General features: G+C 42.7%; 1 protein-coding gene across 1 annotated transcript in view; it reads right to left on the bottom strand.

Annotated features, from left to right (window-relative positions):
- The window catches only part of LOC147018262 (endothelin-converting enzyme 2-like), a 119,898-nt gene that overhangs the window by 24,499 nt on the left and 71,342 nt on the right, over positions 1–24,057 (bottom strand). Inside the window, exons 13-14 of the mRNA XM_085897803.1 lie at positions 948–1,054; positions 663–773 (exon numbers count right to left, since the gene is read on the bottom strand). Coding sequence (XP_085753929.1) covers positions 663–773; positions 948–1,054 — 218 coding nt within the window. The remainder of the gene's footprint in view (positions 1–662; positions 774–947; positions 1,055–24,057) is intronic.

The following is a 24,057-nucleotide window of genomic DNA, read 5'->3' as shown; positions in this document are numbered from 1 at the left end:
GACCTAAATCCAATTTAATATACTGAAATTGGGACGGAAGTTCACCTTTCAGTATGACATCTATCTGAAGTACAAAGCCAAAGCTACACTGAAGTGGCTAAGGAACAAAAAGATAAACGTCCTTGAGTGGCCCAGTCAGAGCCCCGACCTTAATTCCAATTTAATATCTATGACATGACTTGAAGATTGGTGTCCATCAATGCTCTCCACGCAACTTGACTGAGCTTGAACAGTTTTGTACAGAAGAATCAACAAATATTTCCCAATCAAGGTGTGCAAAGTTGGTAGAGACCAATCCCAACAAACTCACAGATGTAATTGCTGTCAAAGGTGCTTCCACTAAGTATTAACCCAGGGGGTGGACACTTATCCAACCAAGATATTCTAGTTTTGTATTTTTATTTAATTTTCTGAAATTTGTAGAATTTTTTCACATGGAAGTTGTGGGTTACAAAATGTAAATAAAAGGTGGCAAAAGGCTGATTTAATACAATTGAATTCCAGGATATAAGGCAACAAAAGGTGAAAATTTTGAAAGGGGGTGTGGACTTTCAAAAGGCACTGTATGTTATAAATTGATAATTTATAATTATAAAATCCTCAAATTTCATGCGATTAACATAAACTGTATGTTATAAATTCTATAGGCACTACCTCCTTACCAGGGAAAATCAGGACTGAAGAACGGTGACTGCAGCAATCCTGCCGGAATGTACAAGATGGTTTTCATGGGACAGTAGTGAATGTGAGCGCTCTGGACAACAATGGGCCACCTAGAAATATCAGAGCAACCTTGTTAAAATTAGAATTATACCCGCTGTATATTTGTGACCTCATCCATTTTCTTTCAAACATATTGCAAAACCACATCTAAGCAAATAATGTTTTTGCTTTTGCTTCGGTGGAACATGTAACTCAATATTTATTGCACAGGACTATGGGCTTACATGGTATGATTCACACAGGTCAGCAGAATTTCTCGCAGGTTCTGAGTCTCAAAGCGCAGCACATCTCGCACATCTTCAAAAAACCGAGAGTAGCTCGCAACTCCCACCTGCAAGGCAAGCACAGCAAGGATAGGGTCACGTTCAGACATCGTCATGACCATCAGATCTTTTCGGCTCATTTACAAAGTTGCACTTAGGTGCAAATACCAAGTTGGCATCATTACATTATTTATTTTGGGCACAGCCTTTCGTTTTACAAGCGGGTTCCTTTTGTTATTCTTGCCAGGTATGGCATTGGGATTCGTTTGTTAGTTTGTCTGTCTGTCTATCTGTCTGTCTACACAAAAAGTGTTAACGTAGGCAACAAATGCCACCTGGTGATAGCCAGTATTACACGTGATCATTTTTCAACCAAGTACCTCTATAAAGTATGCAAAGTTAGAAAGTAAGTAAGTCTATAGAGTGTGTACAATTAGAATGCGAGTACATCTATAAAGTATGTACAATTACAATGTGAGCACATTGATAAAGCACATCCCATTAGAATGTGAGTATGTCAATAACAGATGTACTATTAAAAATGTGAATACGTCTATAAATTACATGCTATTAGAATGTGCATACATCGAGAAAGTGCGGAACATAACGACATCTATAAAATGCATATGATTGCAACCTGAGTCTACACACCACAGATACACCACACACCATACATCGTCTGCACACTACACAAACACAAACACACCACCACACAACAGCACATAAAGCTATTTTAGAGATTCACAAAATATACCACGCAAACATCTATTCAGTTTTACTGCAAAACATAATATACTTTATTCACCATTAGTATGTGGGTACATTGATAAAGTACGTACTATTAGAATGTGTGCACATCTATAAAGTATACACTGTTGATTGGTATGTGAGTATGTAATATTGGAAAGTGAGTATGTATATAATGTACGTACTATTGGAACGTTAGTTTGTCTATTGAGTACGTACTATTGGAACGTCAATATGTCTCTTGATTATGTACTATTGGAACGTGAGTAAGTCTATAGAGTACGTACTATTGGTATGTGAGTAGGTCTATAGAGTATGTATTATTGGAACGTGAATATGTCTCTTGATTATGTGCTATTGGAACGTGAGTATGTCTATAGAGTACGTACTATTGGAACGTGAATATGTCTCTTGATTATGTACTATTGGAACGTGAGTATGTCTATAGAGTACGTACTGTTACGTTTGAGGGGGGGTATGCATTCAAAGGGTAATTAGGATGTTTAATTAGGTATGCCATGCTGTTCGAGTTTATCAGGATCTCGATGTAATAAGTAGCAATTCAGTGGTGATAAGTTGTCTAGTAAATGTTCATTTCTTCAAGGGGGGAAATGATAATTGTCACGTAATTAGATAGGGACACGGGATAGGGTAAGCGTGTCTGCGTAAACCCCTTTTAGTAGTCCCTGGAGGCTGGCTGTGACGTCACAGGACAGTGCTGCGGATGGCTCCGCCCCGTGATCACGATTGGCGGAAGGCGATGGCGGTGGGCCAATAAACGGCTCGATTGGAAGTGACGAGGACGGGAGGATAAAAAGGTTCTGTTCGGGGTCGAAAAGGAAGAGGAAGAAGATCGGGACAAAAAGATCGTGTTTTTTGGTGTGGAGGTTGTTGCGCGGAGAGCGTGCTTGTTGTTGTGCTGATTCGATCCTGTTTTTCATCGTGTCTTGGAGCTTTGCTGAGCCTCGTGCCTCACCTTGGTTGGCTCTGGGGTTCTGCTTTCTCGGAGTACGGGGTCGAGCGGCGGGCGGACCTGCCTCCCTCTCCTGATCGCAATTTGGCGCCAGAACTGGTTCCCTGGTGGCTGTGAGCGGACTTGGGCCAAGACCAGGAGGTCGACAGCACCACGGTTTCTCCTGCCCCCCCTGACGAGAGCAAGGCCAGCTCGTCCGACGCCAATCCAGGGACAGTTGCGTCCACACCACGGTCCAGCCTGACCACCAAAAATAGCTACTGTGTGTGTGTGTGTGTGTGTGTGTGTGTGTGTGTGTGTGTGTGTGTGTGTGTGTGTGTGTGTGTGTGTGTGCGTGTGTGTGTGTGTGCGTGTGTGTGTGTACTTGGCGCCTTAGAGGGTTTGAGATCTGTATATTCATTGGAATTGTATGTGTTTTTCCCCACGCCCGATCCCACGCCATCCCGTCGAATCACCCCGGATCCCTTTTCTTGCCAAGTCTTGTTATTTCTGGTTAATAGTAAAAACAAATAAACATCATCAACTCAGTGAAAAGCGACTCGTGCCACCTTCCTCGTCCCGTTTGCGGTAGAGCGATTAGAACCGCCATGTTTGGGTTATAAATAAATAAACCGCCTCCATCGTTTCGGCTCATTCTACGTTGGCGGGACTGTTCAAGTCCCGTGGACTTCACAGTACTATTGGAACGTGAGTATGTCTATAGAGTATGTACTATTGGAACGTGAATATGTCTCTTGATTATGTACTATTGGAACGTGAGTAAGTCTATAGAGTACGTACTATTGGAACGTGAGTATGTCTATAGAGTATGTACTATTGGAACGTGAGTATGTCTATAGAGTATGTACTATTGGAACGTGAATATGTCTCTTGATTATGTACTATTGGAACGTGAGTATGTCTATAGAGTACGTACTATTGGAACGTGAGTATGTCTATAGAGTATGTACTATTGGAACGTGAGTATGTCTATAGAGTATGTACTATTGGAACGTGAATATGTCTCTTGATTATGTACTATTGGAACGTGAGTAAGTCTATGGAGTATGTACTATTGGAACGTGAATATGTCTCTTGATTATTTACTATTGGAACGTGAATATGTCTCTTGATTATGTACTATTGGAACGTGAGTAAGTCTATGGAGTATGTACTATTGGAACGTGAGTAGGTCTATATAGTATGTACTATTGGTATGTGAGTACGTCTATAGAGTATGTACTATTGGAACGTGAGTATGTCTTTCAATTACATACTATTGGTACATGAATACGTCTATCGAGTACTGTACATACTTCCAGATCTTTGTCAATCCTGACATTGCTGTTCTTCCCAATGATAACCATCTATAAATTTCTCCTCCACATTCTCCACTCACTTCAATCTTGGAACCCAGGAAAATGAAACACTATTTCAATACGATCGTCTCCCAAACTGAACATGTCGATCTTCTCAGTTGACAAGATTTTAGTCTTTTTTAGGTTTAAATAAAGACCATTTTTTTCACTTTCCTTCTTCACCATCTGCAACAGTTTCACAAGTCCACTTTACTTTCTGCCAACAGAGTAGTCTTGTCAGCGTACCTTAGGGTGTTGCTACATCTTCCTCCAATCCTGATTCCAGCCTCTATGTTGTCCAAACTTGATTTCCTCATGATGTATTCACCATTCAGATTGATTAAGTAAGGGGAGAGAATACATCTCTGTCTGACCCTTGATCCAATTCCAAACCATTCTGTCTCACCATCCTCTGTTCTTGCTGTAGCTTCTTGTTTAGTGAACAGGCTTCTTATCAGGTTCTCTGACATACCCATTTCTCTCAGCACAATCCACATCAATTCATGATCAACACAATAGAAAGATTTGCTATAATCGATAAAACAGATACACCTTCCTCTGAGATTCTCGTGCATTTTCCATTACTCTCCTCATATTTGCGATTTCATCTCGAGAACGTCTTCCTCTTGCGAAACCTGCTTGTTCAACGGGAATTTCTTACTTTATGAAGTCTTCTATTCTGTGCTGAATTATCTTCAGTAATATCTAACTAGCATGTGAAAACTAGGAATTGAATGGTTTAGTTATTTGAATATTAGCAAATACAGCCCGTCGCTTTGCTGTCGGGGATGTTAAGGGGGGAAAGAGAAGAGTGAGAGGAGGGAGAGAGAGAAAGAGAGGAGAGAAGGAGGAAGGAGAGGAGAGAGAGGGAAGAGAGGGAGGGGAGACAGAGAAGGGAGGGAGGGGAGAGAGAGAAGGGAGGGAGAGAGAGAAGGGGGGGCGGAGAGAGGATGGAGGGAAGGGAGAAGACAGGAATGGATGGAGGGAAGGGAGAGAAGAGTAGAGGATGGTGGGAGGGGAGAGGAGAGGGGAGAGGGAGGGGAGAGGAGAGGATGGAGGGAGGAGGGAGGGAAGCTCGGAAAGGTGAAGAGTGAGGAAGGGGAGGTGAGGAGAGTGATGCCTCACCAAAGATTGCTGTACATTGTGGGAAGGAGGGGTGTGAGGAGGAGGTGAGAGAGAGACAAAGAGTGAGGGGGAGGAGGCGAGGTGGAAAAAAAAAGAAAGGTAAGGGGTGAAAGGTGGTGTTATCAAAGAGAATGATATGTGACGCTTAATGACCGAACACACAAAAAAAAACAATCCGTCAGAACAGCTGTACACACAACGACACAACAGAGTATGTAAAGTAATCCACTGATGCATCTGCAAAAACTTTGATATTCCAATTCCAGAAAATTTGTCAGAATTTGAACCAAAAGCAATCACTGAAAACATGGAAGTACCACTCACGTACGACCTTATGAATCCATCGAGCATGAACATCGAAAAAAAAGCATTGCGACCAGATATCATACTTAGGTACAAAAAAAAAAGAGAAGAAGTCATTGATAATTGAGGTGTTAATACCAGTGATTTTGGACTAACGATGCAGAAATCAAGAAAATGACCAAACACCAAGACCTCGAAGCATGAAGTGAAAATATCCTGGAAGCTGAAGAATGTCAAAGTTATACCAGTGATGAAGAAGAACCTCACAAGGATATTAAAAACCATCCCTAGGAATATCACCACAAACGAACTCCAGTTGGAAGCCGTCTGGGGCTCAGTGATGTTCCTGAAGAGAGCCCTCGGCACAAAACTTTGAAAACAGAAAACTTCACAGCTTGGTCCATGAATCGTGACCCCTTACCAAAATGAAGAGAGATACTTTGAGCCCACCTTGGGAAGATTCCATTCCACATTCAGAAACACCATATGTATATACGTGTGCGTGCGGATACACACACATGGACACACACGGACGGACACACACACGGACACACACGGACACACACACGCACGCACACACACACACACACACACGCGCACGCGCACACACACACACACACACACGGACACACACACGCACACGCACACACACACGCACGCACGCACGCACTTTGAGACCTGTGGTGGGAGCATTTAAAACCCACTATATCTTCCTCACAAAGGTCTGCCTGCAAGCATGCATGTTTGAACAACCCCCTCAACATAGGGGAAAGGTGTGGGAGCAAGAGATAGAGAGGTGGAGAGAGAGAGGGAGGGAAGAGGAAAGGGGGGAGGGGAGGGGTCAGAGAGAGAGGGAGGGGTCAGGGCGGAAAGAGGGAGAGGGGTGGGAGGGACATGGGTGAGGGAGGGAGAAGCGTGAGGGAGGGAGGGGGTGAGGGATTCCGGCAGATGTGACAGTTTATCGTCCATCCGCGAGACAGCACACACATTGATAAATCACCCTGCCTGTTAAACATCAGGATGACAGTTTATAGCTGGGTCAGGATTCAAATCCAGACCACACAGAGTGAGCATGCGTACCTCCCGGCTTTCCTGACATGATGTGGTGATTCATTACTTCATAACTAAAAACATTTTTTACTCATTGTGATCATATAATTACCTCTGCCACCGAAGGTGAAGGTGGTTATGTTTTCACCCTTGTGTCTGTCTGTCTGTTACTTGCAAAATCGAAGATTTTTCAAGTATATTGGTTCGTCGATTTTGTTATTCTGTCTGTCTGTCTGTCTGTCTGTCTGTCTGTCTGTCTGTCTGTCAATCGCCGACAGGTCACAATTTAAAACCGATCTTCACGAAACTTCACCACATGGTGGAGTTTGGCATAAGGAAGAAGCCTATTGTTTTTGACGTCAAAAGGTCAACATAGGCCAAAGGTTAACAACTTGGGTGGTATTTCTAAAATTCTCATATTTCATGCGATTGACTTGAAATTTGAAGAGGATTTATATTTCAGGTCACTGAATTCAACCACCAATTATTTTTGAGGTCAACATAGACCAAAAGGTCAACATAGGCCCAAGGTCAACAACTAAGGTGGTAGGCCTATTTCTAAAATCCAAATTTTCATCCGATTGACTTGGAATTTGAAGAAGATTTATGTTTGAGGTCACCGAATTTAACCACCAAATATATTGGTTGTCCACGCAGGCCAAAGGTCAACATTGGCTGAATTTCTAAAATCCTCAATTTTCATCCAATCGACTTGAAATTTGAAGAGGAGTTGCATATTTGGTCATTGAATTCAACCACCAATTATTGTTGAAGTCAAAGTTGTTTTATGGATTTTGCAAATATCATGCTCTGCCTGACGTGTTCTTGTTTGTTTGTTTGTCTGTTTGTGTGCAGGATATCTCAAAAATTTGCGGACGGAATCGGATGTAATTTTGGGGCAGGTTGGGTGTGTGGCAAGGAAGAATTGATTCAATTTTGGTGAAGATCCGAATCCAGATCGGGGAATTATTTACTTCTTAAAGTGATTCTTCACCATTGAGAGATGGGGGTAAAAACGATATATAGCATGATATTTCAAGAATTTATTGGGCCAGATATGTTCTCTTGGATCAGGCATTGCGTGGCGGAGGTATGTGTTCCACTGAGTGCCCCAGTTTATTTTGCTTTCCTCCCTCCAGGATCGAACTGTGGTATCACCATTGATTGAAGCTTGAAGAACATGTGTCAAGTGGCTTCACCAAGCAATCCACGAAACGGTTGAAGAAACTTTTAGAAACGAAACGTTTACTGTTTATTGTATTTATCTATACCGAAGTGACAGGTCATATAATGGAAGAAAGCACAAAAAGGGTAAACGTCGTGGAACACAAAATTTCACATTTTCAGCAAGCCAGCCATCACCTGTTGCACTGCAGAACACGTGGCCAACACACGCGAGTGGTCACCTGAACTTTGTTAAAGTTGATCGATATAGTATTCAGTGATGGTGCGAATATTGTAGAGCGCTCGCCAGATGGCTAAAGCACTCTGACGAAACAGTTCATAAGAAACGGCTCGCTTGGCATGCAATTAGCAATCACCGAACAGCCATATTAAACATACACCTCCCGGATACACCCAAAATGTCAAATATGTCCAAATTGAACAAATAAACACGCTTTTAGGAGTCAGAACTGCTTCCAAGTTCAATTCTGGAGCTTATTTTTGTAATTCTGCTCTTTGTAAGAGATTCTCGAGGTTATCACATGTGCAGAAATGAAATAAAGCCACAAATGCTGGTGTCTCCAGGGTGTTTAAATAAGCATTACAATCTACCCAGCGATTCATAGCTTTGATGAACAGGAATTCGATAATATAAGTGAGGAAAGTGAAAAAAAAACTATCGTTAAGAAATCATTGCGGCCTATTCCAAGTCAAAGCATGGTTGAGCAGGCCAAAAAACATGGTGGCTTCACTCCTCAGCAAGGTTACCCAGGATACTTCTTAAGACCACATCAAGAGCGAGGTGGCCGAGGATCGCCTGATAAAGGATATAATTATATAAGGCCATTAATTATCTTCAATGGGGTGTTTTAATTAACCCAAACACCCAATTTTCAGTCATGCACTTGCTTGAAGTTTTCTTAGTATGCATGCAAAGTTTTGGACTGCTAGTTTTCATGGTTTTAGAGTTATAGAGGAAACACACACACATACACACATTGACATTTATTTATATCGATTGTCTTGCATCACCTTTCATTGGCAATCATATGTGGACTGACTGCTTCCACCTTTTAGGCCATACAATCCTGCTTCAGATATGTGTACAGATGTTAAATTTGTGATTGTCTCCTCCCCAACTACAAAAAAGAGTTTGATTGAAATTTCATCGGCACCTCGTGCTTTTCCATTTCCCAGCTCTTTTAAGGCTCTATGTACCTCAAATCTATCAATTTTGTTTTTGCTCATATTCTCTTTCCTTGAAGGTTGCCATCATATTGCAATCTCATTTGTCTACTTTCAGTGTAGTCCTTCCATCTTTCTTGTGTCATATTTTCCTGTTCTTCTCTTAATGGCCCCAATCCTAGACCTAAATTTTCCTTTGTCTCTCTGATTTTTCAAAAAGATCTCTCGTTTTTCCTGCTCTGTTGTCACTTTCTATCTCTAAACTGTTAAATACTGACTTTCTATGACAAGCGAGGAAAGATAGAGATAAATTTTTCAGAGGCATCCATAATGTCCTCATCACATTCTGTCTGCAATATTTATTGCCTCTTCTGACAGCCATTTAGCTTTTTTCTTTCTGCCTGCTTTTAGGATGTTGTTTTTGGCCTCTTTTTTTTTAACCACTTGCCATAATTTATCTGGCATTCTGTCAACCAAGTCCAGCTCTGGAAAAGGTTTTGTTTTGTTTTTACTTCATTGCATATTGTTTAGAAACATTTTTAAGGTCGTTTCATCTCTCTGCCCTTTCCACCTTGTCATTTGTGCTTGGTCATATTCCATCTGCTTGGAAATTGACCAACATTACTGCATTACATAAAAAAGTGGAAAAACATATCCCCTTAACTATAGACCAATGAGTTCATGGAATCAACTTCCAATCATCAGCAAGGTCATGGAATCAATCCATCATTGCAGTTGACATAACATCATTCCCTTTCTGCATCAGCCCCATCTCAGATCATCAATTAAGATTCAGACCTGGTTACTCGACCTTGGATGTGATGTTTACACTCTCCCAACAATGCATGGAGGCACTCAGTGTCAGACATGAGATCAGGGCTGTCTCTCCAAACATATCTCGAGCTTTCGATACAGTCTGGTATCACACCTTGCTCTCCAAACTCTGTGCCTATGGCTTCGAAGGCCAACTCCACATGAAGGTTACAGACTTCCTCCACTCTCATAGCCAATGTGTGGCTCTCAACGGAATCCTTTATTCTCCTCTCCCTGTCAAGGCAGTGTTCTAGGCCCCCACCCTATTCCTATTCTTCATCAATAATCTCACTGATTCTCTGGAAAATCCTCTTCACCTCTTTCTGTTGACTCTACCTGTGTCATGATGTCTCTCATCCATCTGACAGACAGACAACAGCATCTTATCTCTCCTCAGACCTTGACAAAAATCACAAACTGGTCAAACCCTTGGAATGGCATTTAATCCAAAGAAATCCCACTCAATCAGTCAATATCTATATATCTGCGATATCTATATATATATATATATATATATATATATATATATATATATATATATATATATATATATATATATGTATGTATATATATATATATATATAATCTCTCTCTCTCTGAAAGGACGGTACCACAAACCCTCCCATCTGCTTTCTCAACAACCCTCTCAAAGATGTTCAGTCGCTCAAACTCTTGGGTCTCACTCAGCTATGGTTGGGCAAATCACATTGCAAAGTTGGCCTCCAAAGCCAGATGCTGACTGGGCATCCTCCATCACGCAAAGTCCTTCCTTGGCATACCTGAGCTTCCACATACAAGACATTCATCCACAGCTTGATGGGGTACTGCTCTCCCCTCTGGGCTTGAGCCCGAACCGCACACCTTGCTCAGTTTGACGCTATGGAAATAAAGGCTTTCAAGATCATTGAAATCTCTCGCGATGAAGCCGAGTTGATGGGCCGATTACTTCGCCAAGGCCGACAGGTCGGTGGTCTCTCCATGTTCTTCCACTTCCATTCTGGTCTTCTGCTCTCTTCATGCTTTGTGTCCTTCAAGTCTTCTTGGGCATGTCTGCATCAACTTTGCACATCTGGATTTATGGATTTTCTCCCAATCTTCCTTGTAGATTTGCTCAAGTTCTGTCAAGTTGGATGGGAAGCATCTGTGAACAACAATCTTCAAGTCTTTCCACAGATTCTCAATGGGATTCAAGTCTGGGCTTTGTTGAGGCCAGTCAAGGGCTTTCAAATTCTTGTTCTGAAGCCATTCCAGTGTTGCTTTGACTATGTGCTTGTGGTCGTTGTCCTGATGGCATGAAAATCTTCACCACATTCTAAAGGTCTTTTGCACTCTGAAGCAGGTTCTCCTCAAGGATTTGCCTGTATTCGGCTCCATTCATTGTTCCCTTTATCCTTACAAGTCTCCCAGCCCCTGCCAATGAAAAACATCCCCATAGCATGATGCTGCTACCACTATGTTTCATGGTAGGGATGGTGCTAGATGGTTGATGAGCTGTGCTCAGTTTCCACCAAACATAGCACTTTGCATTCAGGCGAAATAGTTTAACTTTTGGCTCATTAGACCATAGAATATATTGCTTCATGATCTGTTTTTCACATGCCTTTTTGCAAACTCCAGGTGTGCTGTCATGTGCCTTTTTCTCAGGAGTGGCTTCCGTCAGGCTACTCTCCCATAAAGCTTCGATTTGTGAAGTGCTGCAGAGATTGTTGTCCTTCCGGCAGGTTCTCCAATTTCAGCCAAATAACTCTCGTTCTGTCAGAGTGGTCATTAGGTTCTTGGTCACCTCCCTGAGCAAGGTCCTTCTTGCCCAGTTGCTCAGTTTGATTGGAACACCAGCTCTAGGAAGAGTCTGGGTCATTCCATATTCTTTTCATTTCCTAATGATGGAGCTCACTATGCTCTTGGGAACTTTAAAACACTTGAGAAATTGTTTTATACCCTTCCCCAGATCTATGCCTCCCCACAATTCTATCTCTGAGTTCTATGGACAGTTATTTGGACTTAATGGTGGTGTTTCTGCTCTGACATTCACTGTCAACTGTGGGACCTCATACAGAAAGATGTGTTTTTTCTAAATCATGTCCAATCAATTGACTTGGCCACAGGTGGACTCCAGTCAAGTTGTCGAGACATCTCAAGGATGATCAAAATAAATTGGTGTCCATGTGGCAGATGGCACTTTTTGGAGCCAAATACAATCAGGTCTCACCAGTTACAGTTAGTGTGGCATCAAGTGCCCGTTTATAAGCCAAAAAGGCTTCAAAAGTCACCAAGTGGATGGAACAGCGATATGTTGCCCTGAGGAGCCCCAAGAAGGGCAAATCCAGGTCGGGAGCTTCGCTTTTCATCTGCTTGGTGACACCTTTTGACTTTGCCTCACATGAACTGCTGGATGCCCTTTGGGGTTGGCAGGCATGATGCCATCATGATGAGGTCATCATCATGATGTTTGCCCAAGTCAGGAGAATTTCATAATTGCATTAATACTTTCCCTGACTGCATAATAACATCAATGGTGCTTCCTGGTTGTGATTAGTGAATGCAACACAATGTGGCCATGTGGCAGATGGCACTTGTTGGAGCTAAATACAATGTGGCCTTACTGCACTAACTCAGTCAGTGCAGCATCAAGTACCAAAAAATATATTGTTACGGTTCTCGGAACTGTATGCATACAACATATAGTTGTCCTGAGTCAGTTATTCCATTAATATACGTGTATTAGGTCCCTACCTTTTGTCTAGTGGGAAGACAAGGGAGTGCGTTGCGATGGGCTATTAGTTAGGATTAATCAATCATTTTTCTCCTTTTATTTTATTCCCTCCTTTTATTTTCTGAGGTGAAATTGTCTCGCTTGCTACCCTCGTTTCGCTGGCCACAGCGTACCACCGTCTATCCAGCCACTCGTTTTCAGAGGCAAAATCCTGATGTTCGCTATGGAAGCTGCATTGGCATCCACCTTCCCAAACCGGGACACGCATGGCATGGGCTGGCCAAACTAGCGTCTGGCCAAAACCCTGCCAAGAAAAGCGGACCACATGAAGGCCCGGTCCAATCGGGATGCTCGGATCGAATGATGATGTCGATTTGGCCAAAGCTACTCCCCGAGCTCCGTGATCTATAAAGTACGGAGCAATCCCCAGAGTGGGGGCGAAGTTGGTTGTTGTAGATCGAAAGGAAGAAGTCGGTGGTTGTTCGTACATTGAAAGGAAGAAGTGGGTGGGAGTTGGTTGGAAGAAGGTCGAAGGCGTGAGAAGTCGGTTGGAACTTGGAGAATTGAAGGAGTCGTTGTGAAAGTGTTCCTGCGGCTTGGCTCTGGCTACGTCTCGCCTCGACGGCCTGCCTACTGTACTGGTCCCCGCCGACACGACCTCGACCAAGCCTCTTACCTTGTCCTGTCTACTGCTCAACTCTCACCATTTTGGACTCCGCTCTCCTCCACTCAGGCTCCTGCTACAGACACGATTACCACACGTGCGGCTGTGGACTGAACTGCATAGCTTTTGTCAGTGCCGCACCACGGAGCATCCCTTCCCCCAAAACGCTCAGGTGCCAAAAACTGTGACCTCAACTCCCTCCCTCCCTGGCTGCAAAAGTCCTTTGCCTTTCATTGGGTTTATTTTGTCTGAGTGTGTGTTTGAGTGTGTTGGCGCCTGTCCATTAGATAAGCCTGTATAAGATCTTCGTTGTTATGATTGTTATTGCTTTTATTAATCTCGCGTCAAGTCTGCACTGTGTCTGCTTTTGTAAGTTGCTTGTATAATTGTCACACCCCACACCTCTCTCATCTTTCCCTGCATTGCATCCCCAATAAACCTTTTGTTGTACCACATGCTTTTCCTCGCTTATTGTAAATAAATAATAATTGTAAAAATGTTCCCAGCTCGTGTTTGTGTTTTCCTCCATTGGTCCAGCATGCTTCGGATCTAAGTTTAGCCGGGTCTTTATTCCCAACAATCCGTTCCTTCCAGCCGGTACGTCCTTGGCAGTGCTACTCAGCTGCATCCGATCCGGAAAGGTGATCCGTAGTTGGTAGAGTGATCCGGTTCGGACAAGGAGTACGGAGGGCGTGGTTCCCCAGTGGTTAAACCGCGTGGTTTATGAGGTAACCTGATTCTAGACAGGAGGACCCTAGGCCACGAGGTTGACTTAATAGCGTCCACAGTCGGTTAAGCGACTCGCCGCGTCATGGAATTATCCGTGAGCGACGGCCTACAATTCCAGGGAGTCTGGTGGGAATCGACGTCGCTTTCCCCCACCTTGCGGTCTTCTCACCCGACCCCGCAACAATATATATATATACACTCATTCTCATTCTCATTCTCATTCTCATTCTCATTCTCTCTCTCTCTCTCTCTCTCTCTCTCTCTCTCTCTCTCTCTCTCTCTCTCTCTCTCTCTCTCTCTCTCTCTCTCTCTCTCTCTCTCTCTCTCTCTCTCTCTCTCTCTCTCTCTCTCTCTCTCTCTCTCTCTCTCTCTCTCTCTCTCTCTCTCTCTCTCTCTCTCTCTTTCCAAATAAAACATTGATACATCTTGAACTTTGATATCTTATTTCTCCAACTTATTGAACACCCTCGTACTTGCAATTGTATTGCACGAATTGATATTAAGTTAGAAAGTAAGTAAGGAACAATTTATTTATCATGTATGCAAAAATGGTGGAATTCTTGACTACCTCCGCATCTCTCTCGCTTCCTCCATTAGATGTTGCTTCCCTACCTGGCCATTCCTCCCATGTTACACATCGTCACACTGCACTCCCTTACACTCACCCATTCTCTTCCTTTATCCAAATTAGCTCCTTTCTACCAATCCTCATCTTCCCATCCTGTGTAAATAATAAATATATACCCAAAGTAAATTACGTTTTGATAAAGTTAAGTAAATAAATGTCACATAATGGCTGGGAATACTAACCTTAATAGCTAAAACCAGGGAGGGAAAAATGCCCTGAGTCAAATTTTCCTCCAAGAGATTTTTTAAAACCCAAATTAAAAAAAGTCAACAAGAAAAAGAGCAATCAGAGATCACACACACTCACCAGGACTTCTTTTGTGTGGTGTTTGTGTACTGGTGTGTTATGTAATTAATAATAGACATAACTAGAACTGCCACTTCATAACAGCTGGCAGTGATGACTGGGTACCAAGATAGACATAACAAGACCTCCCACTTTGATGCAACCCCGCTTTGATTGGACAGCTGACCCTGACCCATGACGTTAATTATTATTCAATTGAATTCAGAATGGGATTAAAATAAATTCAATTCTAATCAAATGGAAGACCAAACAGGTACAGTCCTGCATTGGAGCAATCAGAATGAACCCGAACAAGCAAAAAGAAAAATGAAGTCATCAGGAGGAACCTGGATAGGATTTGGGTTTCAGCTGCTACTCCTCTACCCTGAAACCGATCCAGGTGCAGCCAAGTGAACCTTATTAAATAAATAATAATAATAAATAAAAAAATAACCCAGATCAAAAATATTAAATAATTCTCACTACCAGCCCATGTGTTTCATCAGGTTGAAATTTAAAACATATATTGCCCATTACGACTCGATCATAATTGTGAGGATTCACATCAATTGATGAGGCGGTTCAAGAGAAAGAATTTTTTAAAGATTTTCATTCAATCCAATATGGTTGCCAGACCATGTGACCTATCAATTGTTCATGAACACCCTGGTATCCCCAAGGCTTGGGGAACATGTTTGTGAAGTTTCCCCTCGATCTGTCCAGTTGTTCGAGAGAAGAGTATTGTTAAAGATTTGCGAGTAAATCCAATATGGCTGCCAAATCACGTAATCTATGATGTCATAAGTGTGAACGTTCTGTTCCTTATGGATAGGTGGTCATAGCAGTAAAGTTTCACCTCGATCTGTTCAACCATTTCAGAGAAGAAGATTTTGAAGGTTTTTTTTTTTTGAAGATGGCTATCGAACCACATGACCGACGATGTAATCGTCTTTTTTTCTGTTCACAAATTTATTCCGAGATGACCCACAAAACCTTTCATACTGATCGGATGTAGCGATCGGATGACGGCACCTGTGACATCGTACAAAAATCATATTTAATACCCCTGTGTTTATTTAGTTATTTCCATTGTGTGGTTTTGGAGATACAGAGTTCCAAAGTTTTTCATTTTTTTTCCAACATGGCTGCCACACCACGTGACCTATGGCATCATAGTTATCATTAAAACATTGTACACGAGTAGTTGCTCCTATGGAGAGGATTTCATCTCAATTTGACAAGTGGTTGCACAAGAAAAACCCGACTCACGTTATACGCGGACAAACAAACAAACAAGCAGTCATAGACTGGTACTTACGAAATCGTCAACTTGACCTCTGACCTTGTCTAATAAAAGCTGTCTCTCGAGAAGGTAGCGATGCAAACCAGAAGTTTCTACGATGATTCTGTATCAAACCATCAAAAATTGTAACATCGACCGAAGCAAAAATCTCCATTTCTCCACGCAATTATATTATACCTTAACGTAACTCAACGACGCGTCTGCTCGAGCGCGCTGCATCACGTGACGACCCGTGACGACCCGTGACGCGTCGAGTGAAATATTTTTTATACAATCTTAAAACGTCTCCAAAACATCTGATTTTTACCAGAATTTCGACAACCGAGTTTCAAGCATCCTAAGCGATTGCAAAAACCGAAGACAAAATTAAAATCGAAGTTAAAACGAACTCGTAACGTCGAGCAAAGCAAAAATACTCCATTTCTCCACATGAATTTACTGAATTATGTTTGACCTCACTGTGACCTTGACCTTTGACCGATTTTGACCAAAATCTAATCAGCACTAGCCATCACCCTCCTGAATCACGTGGTGTAATTTGACATTGGTAGCTTCTTCCGTTCTCGAGTTATCGTGCCTACAAACAAACAAACAAACAAACAGAAATGGAAGGCATCAATATACTTACGAAATCCTTAGATTTCGTAAGTAACAAAGACAGAGAGACAGAAAGACCAACTGCAATACCCCCTCCTCTGGTGAGGGTAAAATTTAAGAATAACAAGAGCGCAAGTGAGCACAATATACACCCGAACAAGAAGGTATATACAGAATTGTGCTACTACATGGAAAACAGCATCCTGGTTGCCATGGCAACCACTTTAGATGACGAACGTATGTCGCGACACACCGTCTCCACAGTCTGTGCCTTTGTACCAAATATGAAACATGAAAGTTGAAAACTTTGGGAGTTATAGTGCGGACAGGAACGGACGGACAGACAGACAGACAGACAGACAGACAGACGGATGACCGGTATCACATAATACGCCCCAATATATATATATATATATATATATATATATATATATATATATATATATATATATATATATATATATATATATATATATATATATCTGGCATATAAAAAAGGAGAAACATGCTGGAAACCCACCCACATGTGGAGATAGCAGTCAACAACAGCAATGTTCACACACAAACACCCATACACGAAGGTGGTTACTTCGAGACCTGGGAAGGCTCCGTTTCATCCTCTGAAACCCGCATATGGAGATAACAACCGTCGGACTATTTTACCATATACCTCTTAATGAATGTACACAAACAAAACCTTAAGGAAAAAAAAATAAGGTTAAAACCCCTTAACAGCTCTTCATGACTCATGATGGCAAAGCATAATCATTTCACTCAAATTTCCAGTTTCGAGTATTTTGTAAAACTCAACACTGAATATCAATGATGCAGTGGACAATCAAATCATTTCCCAAAGTGCAGGTCATTGAAGGAAAAAAAAATCCATCAGCATCTAAATTGCAATACTACAGGCAATGAGGGCTGGCAGGTTGGCCTAGAACCTTGTTCGACATTGCACGGCCCACGAGCCACTGGTGGCCCTCGGTAGACTAAAGTGCAGCCCTTGACACGTGGCCGATAATACATAAATGGATAATACATAAATGTGAAAACATAATCTGCCATAAATGCTATCAAGTTGACCCAATGGTTTCAAATGAGTTCCAATGCAAAGCATAAAAGCAACACAACTACATCAGGATATGGTTGCAGTATTCAAACAATTATGCTTGCAGCCCAGTTAACCACAACGAAAAAGATGTGGAGGCGGGGCCTAATAACAGCCATTATGGAGTCGTGCAGGCGGTGTGTCGGCTCACACTGATGTCTTATCAAGAAAGTGGCCCCCCTCTAAAACAATCGTGAAGATCACCGGCCTAGAGTCTCGGCCATCCTGCCAGCCCCACCCTAGAGGTATGCACACTAACCTCTAAGCTATCCAGCCGAGGTTTGAATCGTGGCCCAGCTATAAAATGTCACCCTCGTGTGTCACAAGCAGTTAAACTGGGTATCCTGTCTGCTGACATTAGTTGGTGGACGTATAAAGACCCCACGGTGTCCTTCGTGAATTGTGCACGAGCTTTCGCCGGCACCCTGACCAAATTCCAAATTCCTGCCCCAACTGCTGCCTGCTGGGAAAGCAATGTTAAACCATCCAGTATAACCGTTGCTAAGAATCTGCTTCATCAGCACCGACGCTCTGCAACAGAGTATGGTACATCAGAATCGGAACAGGCAATGAATGCATCTCTGCGGTCGGGTGGGTTTTTGACATCGCAAGGGTTAATATCTCACAGTGCATTCAAATAGGATACAGCATGGTGTGAGCAAAAGGTCACTGTTTAAAACGTCACTCCAGAATTCCTCTTCACTTTAACTTCAACTTCGGCTCGGGCAACATGCTGTTAGGCAGAGTGCCCCGTAGCCCCCATTTCCCTCATGGCAAAGCCAATTTTATACGGAAAAGAGCTCAAGTTATTGGTTAAATAATCTCAACCGTGATACTCGTGGATAGTGGATTTAATTACCGACGAAGAACGAATCTTGGTTACAGTGACCCCATGCAATTAAAGGCTGACATTTCGTCCAGGAATAATGACGACAGCGCTCTGAAGCCATGCTGTCCTTGTACATCTACGACAAATGCACCCAGCTGTTAATTACTCCATTCGGCTACTCTAAAATCGTATTGCTCCAATTTGTCCAAAATCCTGTGATTATTCTTCCATTTCAGCTTGCGGTTATATTAAATGGAAACTGGCATCCATTTTTGCTGGGAATATTATTTTACATTTCACATCTGTGAATCAATAGAAAAATCCGTTTCATTTCCAAATCAGTTACCACCCCTGTTAAAATTAATGGAAATATACAACTGAAGCCACCAGAATATGGCAAGAAACAACATGATCGCTTCATCAAATGTTAACAAATACGAAAGTATATTTCACCGTTAAAAGTTTGTAGATGTTCATAAGTTGGTTATGCACGCGTCTGTTTTAAACGAAGATATACAAGGATATACAGAAACAATTAAACACAGGAGGAGGCCGTTTGGTCCAACATGCTTGTGCTTTACCATGAACAACACACACATCTCTTAGAGGAATAAAAACACTAACTTTTAATAGCCCCATTATATCTCGAGGCAAGAAGTTTATTGGGCCATTGGCATGCAGTGGCCTACTCTTTAAGAATTACTTTTGGATCTTTAACTTCGCCAACCTCAATGTACGTGAGATAGCCGGATATTTATGTGCCATTCTGAATATGTGGTGCTCAAAGATTCAGCACATCCAGGAGGCATCAGCAACGATTCAAATCCGCAAAAGAACAATTCCTACCCATTCACACCTACAGAAAGCTCGATGTGGGCACCGAGTCAGGGTGTGCAAAACCGTGTTTTGTAAGACTGGGGCCTCAGTATTTCTAGCCTGACAGGTTGTGCATCACACAAACAAGGTGAAGCTGCCAGGGCATTCCCGTTCAATGTCATCATATGCTTTGTGCTTCTTTGCCGGGAGCATAACATGGCGGCTTGTGAAAGATAGCAGCCTCACGGAGAGAAGAGTTCGAAAAATTCCTGGCAGTTTACACCGATGAGCAAACACAGCCAGAGCTGCAATCATTCAAAAGAGTGGAGAAAATTTATGTTTGGATTGCACAAGAACTTATTTCCTTGAGGTTTAAAGAAAAAAAAAAACGTACAAAACAGCATTACGCGTTCGCTTACTGTTTATCTCAATTCATTGTCCATCGACGATGCTATCACCCACAAACTCATTCATAGATGTCATATTTATCTCGAATAGCTCGTGACGTATTTTTTTCATACTTGGAAAGAAATAAATTTTTGAATTAGAAATATCTGCTCCCGATGGGAGCAGCCAGGTTGGGGTGGGAAACTTCTTGTCAATTTTTACCTCCACCACCAAAGGTGAAGGTTATGTTTTCACCCCCCTCTCTGTCTGTTTGTTTGTGTGCAGGATATCTCAAAAAGTTGTGCATGGATCCGGATGAAATTTGGTGGACAAGTTGGGTGTGGGATAAGGAAGAATTGTTTCAATTTTGGTGAAGATCCCGGATCTGGATCCGATAAGTTTTTGAAGTGATTCTTCACCATTGGGAGATGGGGGTAAACTAATATATAGAGCACAACATCTCAAAAAGTTGTGGACGCATTCGGATTATTCTTGGTGGACAGGTTGGGTTTGTCGCAAGGACGAATTGATTTGATTTTGGTGAAGATCTGAATCCAGATCTGGATTTGAGAATTTTTTTTTAAGTGATTCTTCACCATTGTTCAGGCCAAAAACAATATATAGCATGATATTTCAAAAATGTATTGGGCCCGATATGTTCTTGTGGATCAGGCATTACGTGGCAGAGGTATGCACTTTACCGAGTGCCCTTCTTGTTCTTATTATAATTGCCAATTATTGTTGGTATTGTTTGTATCATTTTGTAATAATGTTAACATTATTATGCCATTATCATTCTTAATATTATTTCTTTTTGCTATTAGTAGCAGCTTTGAAAACACTCCACAATAAGCTGCGATCTATACACCTTAACACAGCATTTGTCCAAGGAAGAAAAACCTCTACCCTAAGGAGGAAATCAAGTCACTACAACCTTCATCAGTTCTGTTCTTGCGTATGGCAGCTTGGCTGCCAGGTACCTATCATTTCTTATAAGTGTCGCTGTGCTACTGATGCTGTACCCCTCCACCAGTACGCTGGTACTCATTTTGCCAACCTCAGAAGGATGACATACTGAGACAACCCTTCCTCATGTTAATTCAGCAGCCAATGGGGTTCAAACTCAGGACCCTAAGATCCTAAGCCAGCCACCCAAACCACTTGGCCAACACCAGGCTTACAACCTTCATCATTTAACCCTTAGTCCCACTTGCAAGGGTGGGTGAAATTGGATAAGTGACGACCGAATACATTGCAGTCAGACAGACAGACACCAAATTGCATACTTTAGTGGGATAATAGGTCATGAATTATTTAAAAATAAAACAACATTGTGCATGCCAAAGTGAAAAATAAACATATACAGTATATACCAGATCAAATAAAAAGTTCCTGGGAATTGTCAAGTTATTTCAGGTCAGAAACATAAAATTTTTTTAAATGCTCTTCAAGATTATTGGAGGGCTGGCAGGATAACTCAGAAGTAGTGGATTGGTCTTTGAGCTGTCCAGTCTGGAATCCCTGATCAACTTGTGAAGGCAATTTTGAATGTGTATAGGAATACATATGACAAGAAACTCTCCCCTGATTGAGAAATGCAGCTTTTCAAAATTATAGCCGAAGTACTAAAGGAAGACACCCTTGCCCCTTTCCTGTTTGTCACAATCCTTGATTACGCATTCAGAAGCACTACCAAAAGCGAGGAGGAATTTGGGTTCCAACTGGAATGAAGAAAAAGTAGAAGAGTCAAACCAGAGGTTCTTACTGATCTCGACTTTGCCGATAACACATCCTTATTATCAGAAGAAATTGAGCACGTGCAAGAACTTCTCAAGAGAGATGAAACAAGAGCCGGTAAGATAGGACGAACAATTAATGCTTATAAAACTAAAGTGATTGCATTCAACCAGTCGAGAGAGGTTCTAATCCCATTAAAGGGTGGAATAAAACTTGAGACGGTCAATGACTTAAAGTATCTTCGTTCCTGGGTTAATACTGTTATGGGGCCGGGCGTCGGTTGCGAGGACGACCGCTAGGTGGAGCAGGAGGGTCGATTCCACCGAATACCCGGAATCTAGATTGTACCTTTCGGAAAACTCCAAGGGTACGGGTCCCTTACAGGACCGTGAATCGTCAAGAAATAAACCACGTGGGACAGGGTTATTTGCCAAACTTCAAAATACCTAGAGGCCCACGTGGCGAGCTACCGAGGATTCACACCCTCGACGGCGCTCGTACGGGATGAGCGGTCTGCGTGCTCGACCCGTGCGTAACCCGAGAGGATGGTTACCGAAGTCCCGTCGGTCCCAAATACACACTACAGCAAAAACGGCCTTCTTTAATTCTCCAACACGCACCTTGCTAAACCAATGAAGGAAGGGACAGAAACGAGCTGAAACATTCAACAAATGGGGTATTTATTAACAGTAGGTGGGGAAGGAGGGAAGCACGTAAGGGCAGAGTTATCACGACTATTAGAGATGCAAGTATGTACAGCAAAGAGCACTTAAACAATTCCTACTTACAGACAGGGCCCACAGACAGACGCACACCCAAAAGAAACGAAAGGGACCTTCCCGCCTCATGCGGTCTTCGACGAGACAAGCGGACCAGGACGAGACGAGCCGCGTCGAGATGCGACCAGGCCAGCACCAGCGACGACCCGAGACCAGAAGCATCGAGTGATGCGTTCTGCACTCCAGCAGACCACGCGCTTGAGCTGATGGGGAACCAGATTCCAATGACAAGATGAGATGAGAGCAGACGCCGGCGACAGGACGAGATTAGAGCAGACGCCGGTGACAGGATGAGATTAATCTCATCCGTTCGTCCAAAATCACCAACCTTTCCTCTCTCGGAGGGAGGGGCCTCTTCTTATCACCACTCACCTCCTGAATGGACAAGGGGTTCTCACGAGACTCGTGGCAGCCTCCCCATTGACTGAGGCACGCGTGTAGTGCTCGCCCTCCACTCTGGCTGGAGCTTCGAGCCGAAGCAACGGAGGCTCCACCCACCTCCTCGCATTCGGCCACGTGCCTAATGGCACTGCTGCCGAGTCTGAAACGGGGCGGGTGAGACACCCACTCCTTGCCGATTGGCTAAAGGGACACCATGCCTATGTTAGGCTCCGCCCACACACGCGCTTGCTGGCGAGCACGCGTAGAACGCCGGAAGCGTTATGGCGTCAGGATGGAAGTGAAGATGTTGTTGTTGTTGTGATACGGGGTGTAAAAATGTAAAAGAAAACCCTAACTATCAAAATAACTCCACAGCACATGAACATTTAATTACCCATTAAACAAGGGAAAGGGAGCTATCTATCCACATTTACTTATCGAAATAACTGAGCTATCGGACCTGTATGTTGAGTGCTCATGGCTTTCAGATTCGTAACAATACAACTGCTCAGGATATCAAACAAAGGAAAACTGCTCCATAGAGAGCTTGCAACAAATTTTCCAGATATGGGTCAACACTCTCTAAGAGTATAACAGTTGAGGCCGTCCTGTTTTATGGAAGTGAAGTATGAGCCTTCACTGCAACTCATGACAATGGACTTCAAGGATGCTGTACTTTTTTCTTTGCTCAGCTTTCGATGTCCATTGCTCTGAACATAGGACAAATAAAGAGGTCTCTGGTTCTCTTCCAAAGCTGTTGATTAAAATTAGAAGACATCTTAGGATTGCTGGGTACTGCTACCATCCCAAAATCGAACCCGTTTCCAATGTTATACTCTGGACACCGGAATATGGAAGGCCAAAGTGGGGCAGTCCAGCTCTCAACGACATAAACGTGTTGAAGAAGAATAGGGCTGGAGTCAGAGGAACTGCACACAGCAATGGTTGATAGAGGGGACTGGAAGCTCAGAATTAATATCATTTGAGTTTGGCCTTAGAGCTGACTTAAGAAGAAGTCTGGAATACATTCCCGACACTGCTATACATAAAATGTCATCCTGTGCGCCCTCCCTTGAAAGGAATGAAAGGGTGTCTCATGTGCTCGTATTGATTTCAGAATGCTAAAGATTTCCTAGTACCTTTCAACAATAGTAGGATGTTGCGTGCCAACACCATGGCCAAATTCTACATTTCTGTCATGATCTACGGGATTCTCTGCATTGGCAGCTGAGCCGTGCCCTTGGAAATTATGGAATCCCATAGCCAGGTGCTTAATATCCTGTGGATGAATGAAAGTAAGTGAAGATCCAAGATCTCTTGAACCGACACACTCAGAACGACTTTTTTTTAAATGGGAACGTAATTGAGGTGTAACAAATGTAGGGAGTAGCAGGGCTATGTAGATCAGAAAATGGTTA

This window comes from Eptatretus burgeri, chromosome 10 (assembly GCF_056783735.1).
Source record: "Eptatretus burgeri isolate ZD-2024b chromosome 10, Ebu_testis_v1, whole genome shotgun sequence".
Lineage (NCBI taxonomy): Eukaryota > Metazoa > Chordata > Myxini > Myxiniformes > Myxinidae > Eptatretus > Eptatretus burgeri.
Note: the sequence above shows the minus strand (reverse complement) of the source record. Positions and strands in the feature narration are given on the sequence as shown.